The 12,179-nt window shown below is 41.1% G+C and overlaps 1 protein-coding gene across 1 annotated transcript; it reads left to right on the top strand.

Moving 5' to 3' along the window:
- Positions 1–6,004: 6,004 nt before the first annotated feature.
- Positions 6,005–7,530, top strand: LOC104297707 (beta-microseminoprotein). Its single transcript, XM_009897696.2, has 3 exons — positions 6,005–6,128; positions 6,624–6,726; positions 7,385–7,530. The coding sequence occupies exons 1-3, from the start codon at positions 6,005–6,007 to the stop codon at positions 7,512–7,514; spliced, it is 357 nt and encodes a 118-aa protein (XP_009895998.2). The 3' UTR covers positions 7,515–7,530.
- The last annotated feature ends 4,649 nt before the right edge of the window (positions 7,531–12,179 follow it).

Below are 12,179 nucleotides of genomic sequence, written 5' to 3'. Positions count from 1 at the left end.
CCTCAGTAAAGTGTTTCTTCCTTATGTGTAATCTAAATCTACCTTCAGTTTAAAAATTCCTCATTCTATCACTACACTCCCGGATAGTGTCCCTCCCCATCTTTCCTGTAGGCTCCCTTTAAGTACTGGAAGGCTGCTATAAAGTCTCCCCAGAACTTTCTCCTTTGTAGGCTAAACAGCCCCAAGTCTCAGAGCCTGTCCTCATAAGGAAGGTCTTCCAACTCTGCTTAGCTTTCTGTCCCTTTTCTGAAGCCACTCAGAGAGGTTCATGTCTTTCCTATGCCGTGAGGCAGTCAGACATGTTTAGCAACATTCAACTAGGAAAGATCTAGGTGTGAAATCCTTAGCAGCCATCCTACCAATAAAACCTTCAAGATGCTTCGTGCTTTCTAGAAGTCCTGAGTTCAGAAAAGGCAGACCTTTGATACTGTGCACTTTCATAGCCCAGCTATAAACTTCATAGGAATAATGAAAATGATTAATAATGAGCTGGTCACAAGGAAGACACTTTCCACAGGAAGAACTGTCAAAACCCACAAAAGGACTGGCATAAAATTTCCTGTCAAGCCAAGGGTGACCTGGGGATAGCAAAGCCTGTGGACACAGTAGATGAAGAGAATCGAATGCTGTAAAACTGGGCCAACCCACAGGTTGCTGCACACCATCTGTAGTTCCTCTACACTTGTATGAAATCCCTGTATCAAGTAATCTGTCAGAAAATATAAAATCATTGCTGGTAGAGTTTGCAAATAATGCTTAATGTGACAAATAATGACTAAGTCTGGTGGTCATGATGATGAAATAAAATGTGCTAACTTAATGCTTTTGAGAGTTTTTGATTTTGTGGGAACTGAAATACTTTTAAACTCTGTAAAACAAAGTTTATATGAATAATAGTGCCCCTGAGAAAAATTTAGGGATGGAAAGGAAATGTTTTGTGTCTAGAACAATATGGTGCTTAAAACAGCAGATGTGGTCTCTGAATGTATATACAGCGTGCTGGTTTGGCTGGCATAGAGTTAATTATCTTCACAGTTGCTGGTATGGGGCTATGTATTGGGTTTGTGCTGAAAATAGTGTTGATAATACAGGTATTTATTACAGAGCAGTGCTTACACACAGCCAAGGCCTTTTCTTCTTCTCACCTCACTCTGCCAGCAATTAGGCTGAGGGTGCACAAGAAGTTGGAGAGGTCGACAGCTGTCCCCAGCTGACCAAAGAGAGAATTCAAATCATATAACATCACGTTCAACACATATAGCTGGGGGAAGAAGGAGTTGGGGAGACATCTCCTTTCCTGGAGCTGGCTGGACACTTGCCTGCTGATGGGAAGCAGTGAATGAATTCCTTGTTTTGATTTGTTTGCATGTGCAGCTTTTGCTTTACCTCTTAAGCTGTCTTTATCTCAGTCCAAGGGTTTTCTCACTTTTATCCTTCCTATTCTCTCCCTCGCTGAACCAGAGAGGAAGGACTTGCTTGGTTGTTTGCCATGGTTAAACCATGACAACAGGAAAGGCATTATGTATCTGGCACTGTCATAACACTTACAAACTTTCATACCTTACTCTGTACTCAGATTTGAAATGAGATACTGCCAGCTTGGAGAATGCTCAGAAATGTGTTACAAGAATGAAGGGAAATCTGTGCTACAATACTGAAGACCAAAACCACTGAGAGAAGTTAACTTATAACTTAACGCTCTGTAAGCACAGATAAGAGGAAAATTTTGATGACAAAGTGCAATTATCTACTATGCTGGAAGCAAAGGATGAGAAAGGAAATGTATAGGATTTTCTCAATGACACAAACAAGATTTTCATGAAATGAAGGTTTTAAAACATGTAGTGATTGTGTCAGAACAATAAAAAACTCAGATGTATGATCTGTAAAACTGAGTGCATAGTAACTTTTCAGGAATTATGTTTTTCTTACTAAAGGATCATCAAACTTATACAGACTTCAACTCAAGCATTTCTTCTAAGGAGGTAGTTTTTTTTTCCTCCTGCTGAATTATTTGGATATAGTCAAAACCTGAACTGACTATTGGTAATAATCAGAAATGCAAAGTGCATAGAAGGAAATGAATTACTTTTCTTTCATTCTACCATTCCAAACTATTTACAACTCTGTATTTAATTTACTCTTAAAAAAAACCCCAAAACTAACAAACAAAGCAAAAAGCCAAAATTATTTAGCTTGCATTACAGCCAACTTTTGTTGGATTTAATTGGCCAAAGTTTCTAAATGCAATATTGGAGTCAGATGCCAAATTTCCTGTAGTTGATGGTAAATCTCCCACAGGAACAAATTTCAAGTTGCTCACCAGAATCTGTACAAAGTATTTCTTTTGAAAGCATAGATAGGGCTACAGTTTGTTATTTCACTCTAAAAAGAGGCTGCAGGAAGAAGAGTATTTGATTAGCACTCTGAAATTTATTACTGCTAGCAAAAGTATTTTACATATGTAAAAGTGGTCATGCACTCTGAAGCCATAGCATGTTTTGATTTGAGAGGAAATCCTTATTTCAGTTGTGGAGAAAAATAAGTGTTGTCATGTCATCCAACTTTGACTAGGATCTGAATGTTAAGAGGTTTTAATACTGGTAATGGCCAAGTATACAGTGTACACCACTGCATCAAAATCTGGCAAAGACTTCCCAAGATATTAATATCTAGTTCCCTACTATAAGCACATTCTAGCTCACTGATAGCAGAAATGGAGAAATCACTTAATGGCACAATTATCGTATTTGAATCAGAAAGGCATTTCTTCTAATCACACAAAGTTGACTTCAACATTTACCCGGGTCAGTGCTTTACAGAACCAAACATTCACTCACTGCCACCTGGCAAAATGTCAGTGATTTCTTTGGAAATTTCAACATCATTGCATTTGACTTCAGTTAGCAGTTTCCCCCCTCCCCCGACCTGAATTGCTCAATGTAAGAGCACTATAAAATATCTGCTCTCAGATTCCACGTAAAGCACTTGCAGAGTTCTTCTGGAAATCATCTAAAGCCGAGCATTCTACAATGGTAAGTCAAAGGTTTAGATTTTTTTAAAATGAGGATACAAATAGATACTTGCTTTAAAGCTGCAGAAGGATATTTAAGAGAATCCCTTAGTTACACATTTTTAGATGTGGATATCCACAGAATCACCGAATGACCAAGGCTGGAAGAGACCTCAAAGATCATCGAGTCCAACCTGTTGCCACAGACCCCATCACTAGACCATGGCACCAAGTGCCACATCCAATCCCCTCTTGAACACCTCCAGGGATGGTGACTCTACCACCTCCCTAGGCAGCACATTCCAATGGTGAATGACTCTCTCGGTGAAGAACTTTCTCCTCACCTCCAGCCTAAACTTCCCCTGGTGCAGCTTGAACCTGTGTCCTCTTGTTCTGGTGCTGGTTGCTTGAGAGAAGAGACCAACTCCCTCCTGGCTACAACCATCCTTCAGGTAGTTGTAGAGAGCAATAAGGTCTCCCCTGAGCCTCCTCTACTCCAGGCTAAACAATCCCAGCTCCTTCAGCCTCTCCTCATAGGGCTTATGCTCAAGGCCTCTCACCAGCCTTTTTGCCTTTCTCTGGACACGTTCAAGTGTCTCAATGTCCTTCTTAAACTGAGGGGCCCAGAACTGGACACAGTACTCAAGGTATGGCCTAACCAGTGCTGAGTACAGGGGCACAATGACTTCCCTGTTCCTGCTGGCCACACTATTCTTGATGCAAGAATATAGATATATCCTAATAAACAACTGTAAGATGCAGTGAAAGCGGGATATCTTTGTGAAAGTCACTGTTAGTTTTGTTCTTTGTTTTGTAATTCTTTGCAAGAAACTGTTTGCCTACATCTCTTAATCTTTCACTTGCACTATCCATTTTCCAGAAATGTCTGTTAACATGTTCAGAATTTTGTAAAAATTTAGGACCATATTTTAGAACCTATAAATGTGAAATACAGTTTAAAAACATAGTCACTTTACAATGGAAAAATAATACACATTGCAGTTTTTTTTCTGCATTTCTCTTCTGATCTGTCGAGTTGTGTCCCGTTTCATCTCTTCATGCCTACAAATGTGTTTGCAGAATCTGGATCAACAGTTAAGTAATGTTAAATAGATAAAGACCTAGGGGCCTAGTTCTCTGATTTTTGCTTACATAATCCCTAAAGGCACAGACATCATCAATTACTGCCTTTCCTGGGAACCTCAGGAATGGTGTGAGTTTTGCAAAAGAGGCAGTAGTTTATACCTACACTCAGACAAATCTTAGTTGAATTATCTGGTATCTCGTTCCACATTAATTCCCTTAATTTCAAAAGCCATGAAATCCGGTTTGGAATATTCTGTTCTACAAGATAACTAGTGACGTCCCTTTTCCTAAAGAGGGGGGAAAAAAAATGCCTCGCTCACAGGCTGCCCAGAACAACACATTTCTGAATGTTTAACTAAGAGCCCTTGGCATCAGTGTAAGGGTAATCATCTTGGCCATTTCTGAGAAAGGATGTTGCTTCTAACAGTGTTTTCTTACCTGCTTGATACCCTCTGTGCTCAGACTGCTTATATGTAGGCTCTTTAATGCTAACTATCTACTTCTTAAGTGGCATAAGCCTTTATTTGTTTCAGCATAAAGGCAGTTCAGACAGGAGTTAACCAGCACAGACCTCCCATTCTGTTTAGAATCAGTGGAAGGTCCAGAACTTTGATCTTTAGAGAGAGAGGCATGCCCAAGTTCATCCAAGTGACTTTTCTAGGAACAGCAAGATAAGGACACACGTTGGACCAAACAAAGGATAAAACATTCCCAGAAGACAGTCCAGCACAGGAAAAGAAGCATTTTAGCATTTTCTGTGAAAATATGGTTGACAATAAGTAAGGCCTCTGATAGAACTGGCCTGTGCTCTTGCAAACACCTGAACCAGTTTGGAGGAAACCCATGACCAAACTCAAGCAAGCAGTATCCCAAGCATGTTGAGATCTTCTGTGGAAAGCCCTGAGCTCGCAAAGCCCACAAGATGCACAGCACGGACAGCCCCACAAATCTGTGTCAAATGCATGAAGAACCTCAGCAGAGATGAGCTACAATGTTACATCCTACAACTTCAGGGAACAGGAATTGCTTAGACACATTTTCTTTGGCCACACACCACAGAACAGTTCAAGGGTTTCAGTCTGTTTAACTTCTTTCATTCTGGTATAGTACTCAGCCAACTGGCTCTCTTCCAACCCAAAGCCTCAGGAACTCCAAATCACAGAACCACAATGGCAATCAAGCATTATATTCTTCTTAGACCACTCCATAGACTCTTCTCCACCTTTTCACTACACCATAAATGTCCCTCAGCCCTGTAAGAAGGCAGTACATAGAGGATTAAAATTGCAATTTTTTTTTCTACAGCAGGCAGAGGAGATTCCCCTCAGCTCACCATCAGGACCTTTCAGCGTCTTTTGGCATTTGTGATTCAAGTAAACCAAAGTGGACAGCAAGACTGTCTAAAAACAGCCTCTCGCTATTTAAAACCCCAGTTTCAAGTAGCAACAGCTTAATTCAGAGCACTAGCCTAGAAAGGTCTACTTACTTTGCAATCCTTTCATGTTAATTTGTAATGCTCTTCTCTGCCCAGCCATCTATTAAAAAAACAACTTACTGAAATATGATTAGGTCTGAGATCTCCACTCTGCTGCCAGATTTGGAGAAGTTGCAGTACCCAGAAGTGAAGCAATGGGATGCTATAGCAACAATGATTGGCTGGAGAAATAGTTAAATATAACTCCAAAGGCAAAAAAAAGGAAACACTGATAGGAGTCCGACAGGGGTTTCATGTGTATAATACTATTGAAGCTTTCTGTGATTTCTAGGGAATAATGCTGCTGACACATTTATGCCAAATAATTTTGTCTTTTTCCACCCAAAGGAAAAAAATAATCATCAATGCAGTGAAATATGCTTCAGGTTCAGTGACTTAGCTTCTGAAAACAATGGGATTATATTAATTCAATGGGCTGTGTATCTCTTTCACAGAAGGGTTTTCTGGCTTTTCTTGTTGTAATGGGCATTGTGGTGACGCTGGGTGATGCATACTGCTTTTCCCGACTCTACAAGCCAGGACAGGCCACCAATGGTAAGGCAGGAAATGTATTTTCACTTGTTTGTTCTGTAGTAGCTTGGCTCTATGTGGACCTGCCAGGAAGGGATCAAAATAGAAGGGAGGGGGGTGATGTCAGAATAGCAAAAATAGAGGATTCCAGCATCAAGTTGCCAAAAGCAGGGAGAAACAAAGTCTTCCATTGGACTGGTTACGGTTGGAACAGTATTATTACTGTTGCTGGTTGTTGAGAACATTTCTGAGAAGAGTGTGGTGCCAAGCAGAGGACCTGGCTGTTTGGTTGCTCTCTTTCATCCCAGGTCTGTCACACTGAAACTCTCTCTAACAAGTGAAGAAGAAGAGACTAGTTCAAACTCTCAAAATAGTCTGGGAAATAACCTGATGAAGAAAATTACATCTACTTTCCTACATCCAAGAAAAGCATTTTCAGAAAATTTGAAATAACTGAAACTTTTCAGCCTTTAGGTGAAGGTTTAAAGAACATGTTTCATTTTGTGCTATCTTATGCAGGCTGTTTGTTGGGTGGAAAACTACACCCTTTTGGACGGATTGAGAGGACAGAAGATTGCTACAGTTGCAGCTGCAACCAAAATGGAGTAGATTGCTGCTCACTGTGAGTTTGAACTTCTTGGTAACATCACTGCCCATAGGAAGACCCCAGCTTTCCATTTGCTGGGGATAAATGAGTTCCTAAGGGCATAAGATAACCTTTCCTCATCCATGTTACAGAGCTAGGACAAGCCACATACAGCTTATGATCATTGGCTCCTTGGCTGCTTTTGCCCTAGCTCACTTTCTGCTCACTGGGACAGACTGGACACAGGCCCTCCCAGACACATACAGTCGGTGCTTGCCTTTAATTCTGCTAGGTACCCCTCTTACGATGCAGTTAAGTCTTAGCAGGGAAAGTGGGGATAGGAAGGACTTCCTTCTACAAGGAACTTAAGTGAAGCTCTTCTAAAGGGCTTGTGATGTGATGTGAGTGCCTTTCTGGAGGTGTTTTTTCCAGTGAATATGCTGACACAAGAGCAATAGGGCTCTTAAGTACCTATCTCAAACATCCTTCTTTCCTCTTATCTTACCTTCTCAAAGGCATCATTTGTGGCTCTGGAAGCTGTACCTGTGTGGCACACAAGCTAGCCAGGCTGGTCTTAGCCAGTTTCAGAGGTATCTTACTCAGAGATAGTTCAAGCTGTAATGACTGAACCACTGAAGTATTGAATCTTTTATTGTTTTCAATCTAACATTTTGTTTCTCATTGTCAATGACAGCTTTCATACTCCTATTGGTTATGACAAAGAGAACTGTAAAGTTGTTTTCAACAAGAAAACTTGTGACTATGATGTGGTGCAGAAGAGTGACCCCTCAAAAGAGTGTTTCATCTATTCTCGTGTGGGCTAACTATTTACCGGCTCCATATTTCACAGTATCACAGTATCACCAAGGTTGGAAGAGACCTCAAAGATCATCAAGTCCAACCTGTCACCACCGACCTCATGACTAGACCATGGCACCAAGTGTCATGTCCAATCCCCTCTTGAACACCTCCAGGGATGGGGACTCCACCGCCTCCTTGGCCAGCACATTCCAATGGCTAACAACTATCTCTGTGAAGAACTTTCTCCTTACCTCAAGCCTAAACTTCCCCTGGTGCATAATTTCTCTGCATTATGAATTTCCCTTCCTACACATACTTCGCTATCATAAAGAAGCTGGGAGATCTTTTAAAAGACATCACTTCAGCAGCTTCCTTCTAGTCTCCTAATTGTTCTAATTCAGTATGCAAGGTGCATAATCATGTATGCCTCATTTCTATCATTACTTGCATTGGTATCACTGAGCTTTTTTGAATACAATCAATCCAGATGAAACATCCAGAAATGCCTCAGAATGATGGGTCTGATAATGCTATAACACAGGACTACATTCACCTCACTGCTCCAACATGCCATGCACAAGTATCCTAGCACAAACTGCTCTTGCATTTCACAGATTCTTTTTCTAACCAGGGGTTAGAGCATACATTTCAGCTCACCACATGTCAAGATCCAGTATCATTTGGAAGGGATGCACTGTTTGGGACATGCTGTACAATGGTTTCTACTGTGGGCACAGAACACACTCTTGAATTGACAGTTTGGCAAGATCTGTGCTGCTAATACCTGTGACCTCTGATAAAACAGTGAGGATGGAAGATCATTATCTTTTGTTGTGGTGGTGGTGGTTGGGTTTTTGTTGGATTTTTTTTTGTTCTTCTTTTCAGCAGTGTCATCACTCCATAGCAGTTACTGTTCCTCTTCATTGCCCACTCTGATCTGCTGCCAGGTGTACTCCTCCAAGTCCCACTCCTGAAAGTCTATGCACATTGTGCTACATTAGTGGTTCTTGCTCAGGCTGAAAAGATCTAGATCAGCCCCTGGAGACACGCTTCCTCACGGCAGCAGACCTAGAGATGTCTTCTCTCTTTTCAGTATAAAAATTCCTCACGTTCCTTAGGGAGAGAACTCCAGCCAGTGATAGCCTTCAAAGCAAATCTCTCAGCTGGAAACTATCCTAAATCTACCCACTTACAGGAGACCAGGCAACCGTACCCTATAAAATGCTGCCTCTACATGGCCTCTTTGCTGTCAAATTGAGGATTAAAAAAACCCCCATGACAGTCTGTAGTTAACTGTTGTATGGATTGGAAAGAAACACCTTCGAGGACAAATAGATTGTTTAACAATGCTCCACAATCATGACAAGTCTCACTTGCAGCATTCTCAGGACAGGGATCCTCACTTAGCCCCAAATAAATTTTCAGCCTCTATTTATTTATTCAGCATGGGTAGTTGCTTCTCAAGATGAACCCTCTCAAACTCTGAAAGCCATCAGGGAAATCAGAAGGGTTTAATGTGGTATGTTTTACCTGGCTTTGGTTTTGGTATTTTGGCTATGAATGTTGTTTTAAACTTTCTTACAGTTTTACTTCAGATACCTCCTTTTGGGGAAAAAAAATCCAAGCATTTTGCAAGCACTGGTATTACATACCTTACCTTTTAAAGTTCTTCGCACTGCAGCTTAGGTATTAGTCAAAAATTCTGTTTCTGCACAGTTGGTTCCTGAAAAGATGAAAAAGTGTGAGAGGCCAGAATTAGAATTAATTCTGCTTTTTCCAGGATAAAAATCTGCACATGCCTTTTAAAAAATCTGACTTCCATTCATTGGTTTAATCATGTCATTCCTCTAAGCAGCATCTGGAAATGAATGCTCTCATGCTGCTTAAGGGCCTAAGGTAAGTTTTCCCCAGAGTTTTTGTATTCTGAAGGAGAAGAACAGTTCTGAAACTTGTCTTGAACAGCTTTCCCCTTTAATGCCAGCTCATCTCACAGTTACACAGAACACAGCCTCAACTGGTACCTGAAGGACTGTTCTCACTTACAGAGCAAAGAGCTTCTTAAGGGAAGTAATATTTTAAGCATGGAGATCCAAAGACTTCACAACTAAAAAGCTTGCAGAACTGTTTCTTGAGAAACATAGGCGTTTATATATGTTTTAAATCCTAGCTTTAAAAAGAAATACTTTCATGGATCATGAAATAGACTTGGAGGTTCCTCGTGGATTATTTTTTGTCCAAGCCACTGAGGAGTACACACATCAAGCTTAACATTTCTCTTGCTATAAACTGAAACACCTGTCTATTGAGAGGGAAAATTAACAGCACTGCCACAGGTAATTCTTTGGGGATTTTTATTTTTGCATCCATGAGATGATCCAGCTCCAGAAAAGTAGGAATGTATATCACACATCCTCAGTTTCAAATGCTTCTTGTTATTTGTGCAACCCCAAAGATAAGACAAATGTGTAGAGCAGAAACAGAGGTACCAGCTCAGTTTTTCATCCTTCACAGCTTGTGGATTACTAGCAGAACTTCAGTAACTTTCTCAGAAATATCAGCCTCCAAACCTGAAATATGTTTGTGTTTGATTTGCTTGGTAAGCTATTGAATATTAACTTACATTCACCTCTGCAGGAAACACCAGACAGGCCAGAGAAGAGCTCCTTAGAAACAACACAAATTTTAGATTCTTAACATTTCATAACACTTGGAGTCAATCAGTTGACATGTATGTGATCAGAGAAACATGGCAATACCACTTATGCATTTGAACTGCAATCTCTTTAACATTTGAAGGAATAAAAATGTATAATGGTAGCTGTCATTTTGTGGGAGGGAAAAAAAAAGAAAACAGGGCTTTAAATGTTCTGTGCTTTCAGGTGCTGTGATTCCTGTTTGCTTTCACAAGGGAGAAAGCAATTCTCCTAGCACAGGCATGCTCTCAGTAACTACCACAATGCTTTCAAGAAGTAGTCAGGATATCATGGGGTTTTCACAGCAGTTTCCTAGGCTTCCTTCTTGACACCACTATGCAATGCATGCTGTTGTTATGATCTAAACAGCACAGGTGCAATTCTGATCAAACCGGCCAGAGATAAGAGCCACAGGAGCTGTCGTGATGTTTGCTCTAGCTGCTGCCCATCAGGAGCAGGCAGGAAGCATGCAGGACAAGAAATGTGAGGAAGGAGGGTTTTATACATTATCATAAAAAGCAGCAGAGAAGAAGAAGAGAAAAAAGATCCCAACAGCAGGTTTATTTGAAACATTTTGTGGTTCTCTCCCCACCACAGTCTGTTCTGACTCTATGCAGCAGTAATATCCATTTTATCGTCATGGAATCAATGACTAGCAAGTTTAGAAAATGCAAAGAAGCTTGTGCTTGTTTAATAGAGCTGAAATACAATGAAGGTGGGACACACAGCAAATTAACTGAGCTTTCCCCCCAAAATAGCCCAGAGAATGCTGACCTAAGTAACTGACAATATAGTACTGAAGTTAAGCCCCCTTTTGTTGTGTGCATGCATGTCATGTAAAAGATGGAAAACTGCATAAATTTGGCATGATCTGGAGGACAAAAGGTGTGCTTCCAAAGCCAGTGTGAAAACAGTGGAATCCACTATTGCACCACATAAGTTCCACAAATCCAGAGGTACCAGCAATACTCCTACCAGCCACCCTTCCCATAGCTAAATCCTTAACTCACACCTTTAACATAAAGTCTTTGGTTTTCCATAGACTGGCAATCTTCATTTGCTTAATCAGCTGCAGTGTCAGGATAACAAGTTATGTTTGAAATCACTGTGCTTTGTTCATTACTGGAATAAACCTTCCTGTCATCTTCTCATTTGCTGAAGAGTTCTAAAATCTTTGTGGTACCATGTGGCTGTCTTAGTTTTAGAGAGTGGACAGAAGCTCTTTTATCTGTCCCCAAAGGAAAATGTCTGCACAGAATTGGAAAGAATTGAAAATTTAGATGGAAATACTGTTCACAACTATATACAACAGTACAAAACCATCCAAAGTACACAAAATACACTTGGCCCAGTTCTCCATCCTGGGCTTACCAAAATCTCACTATCACCGTATCAGCCAGGTTGGAAGAGACCTCCAAGATCATCAAATCCAACCAACCACCCAACCCTATGTGATCAACTAGCCCACGGCACCAAGTACCTTGTCCAGTCTTGTCTTAAACACCTCCAGGGACGCTGACCCCACCACCTCCCTGGGCAGCCCATTCCAGTGGCCAATCACTCTTTCTGTAAAGAACTTTCTAAGACCAAGCCTAAACTTTCCCCGATGCACCTTGAGACTGTGTCTTCTTTTTCTGTCACGGGTTGCCTGGGAGAGGCCAGCATCTTCTAAGACCTCCCTTCCCATGCAGGCCAAAACCCCAGGTGCCCTGCCCCCCCACACCAACCAGGCCCAAAATGGTGTAGCTAAAAATTAGCCTCACCAAGGCCACAGGGGGCTGCAAACCTCACCCTGCATTGCAAGAGAGAAGCACCATGGCACACTGAGATGGAGCAGAGAGAGGAAAGAAACACAACAGCCTGTGATGCCCAGTTTTAAAGGGGTTGCAGGCTTATGGAATGAAATAACAAAAGATTATGTTTTCCAGTGTCCATCTCCCTGCACCTCACTGGTACTTGGAGGACTTTCAACTCCGTGGTTAAGACATCCCAATT

The sequence above is a fragment of the Dryobates pubescens genome, chromosome 8, assembly GCF_014839835.1.
Source record: "Dryobates pubescens isolate bDryPub1 chromosome 8, bDryPub1.pri, whole genome shotgun sequence".
Taxonomy (NCBI): domain Eukaryota; kingdom Metazoa; phylum Chordata; class Aves; order Piciformes; family Picidae; genus Dryobates; species Dryobates pubescens.
This window is presented reverse-complemented; position numbering and strand designations above follow the sequence as displayed.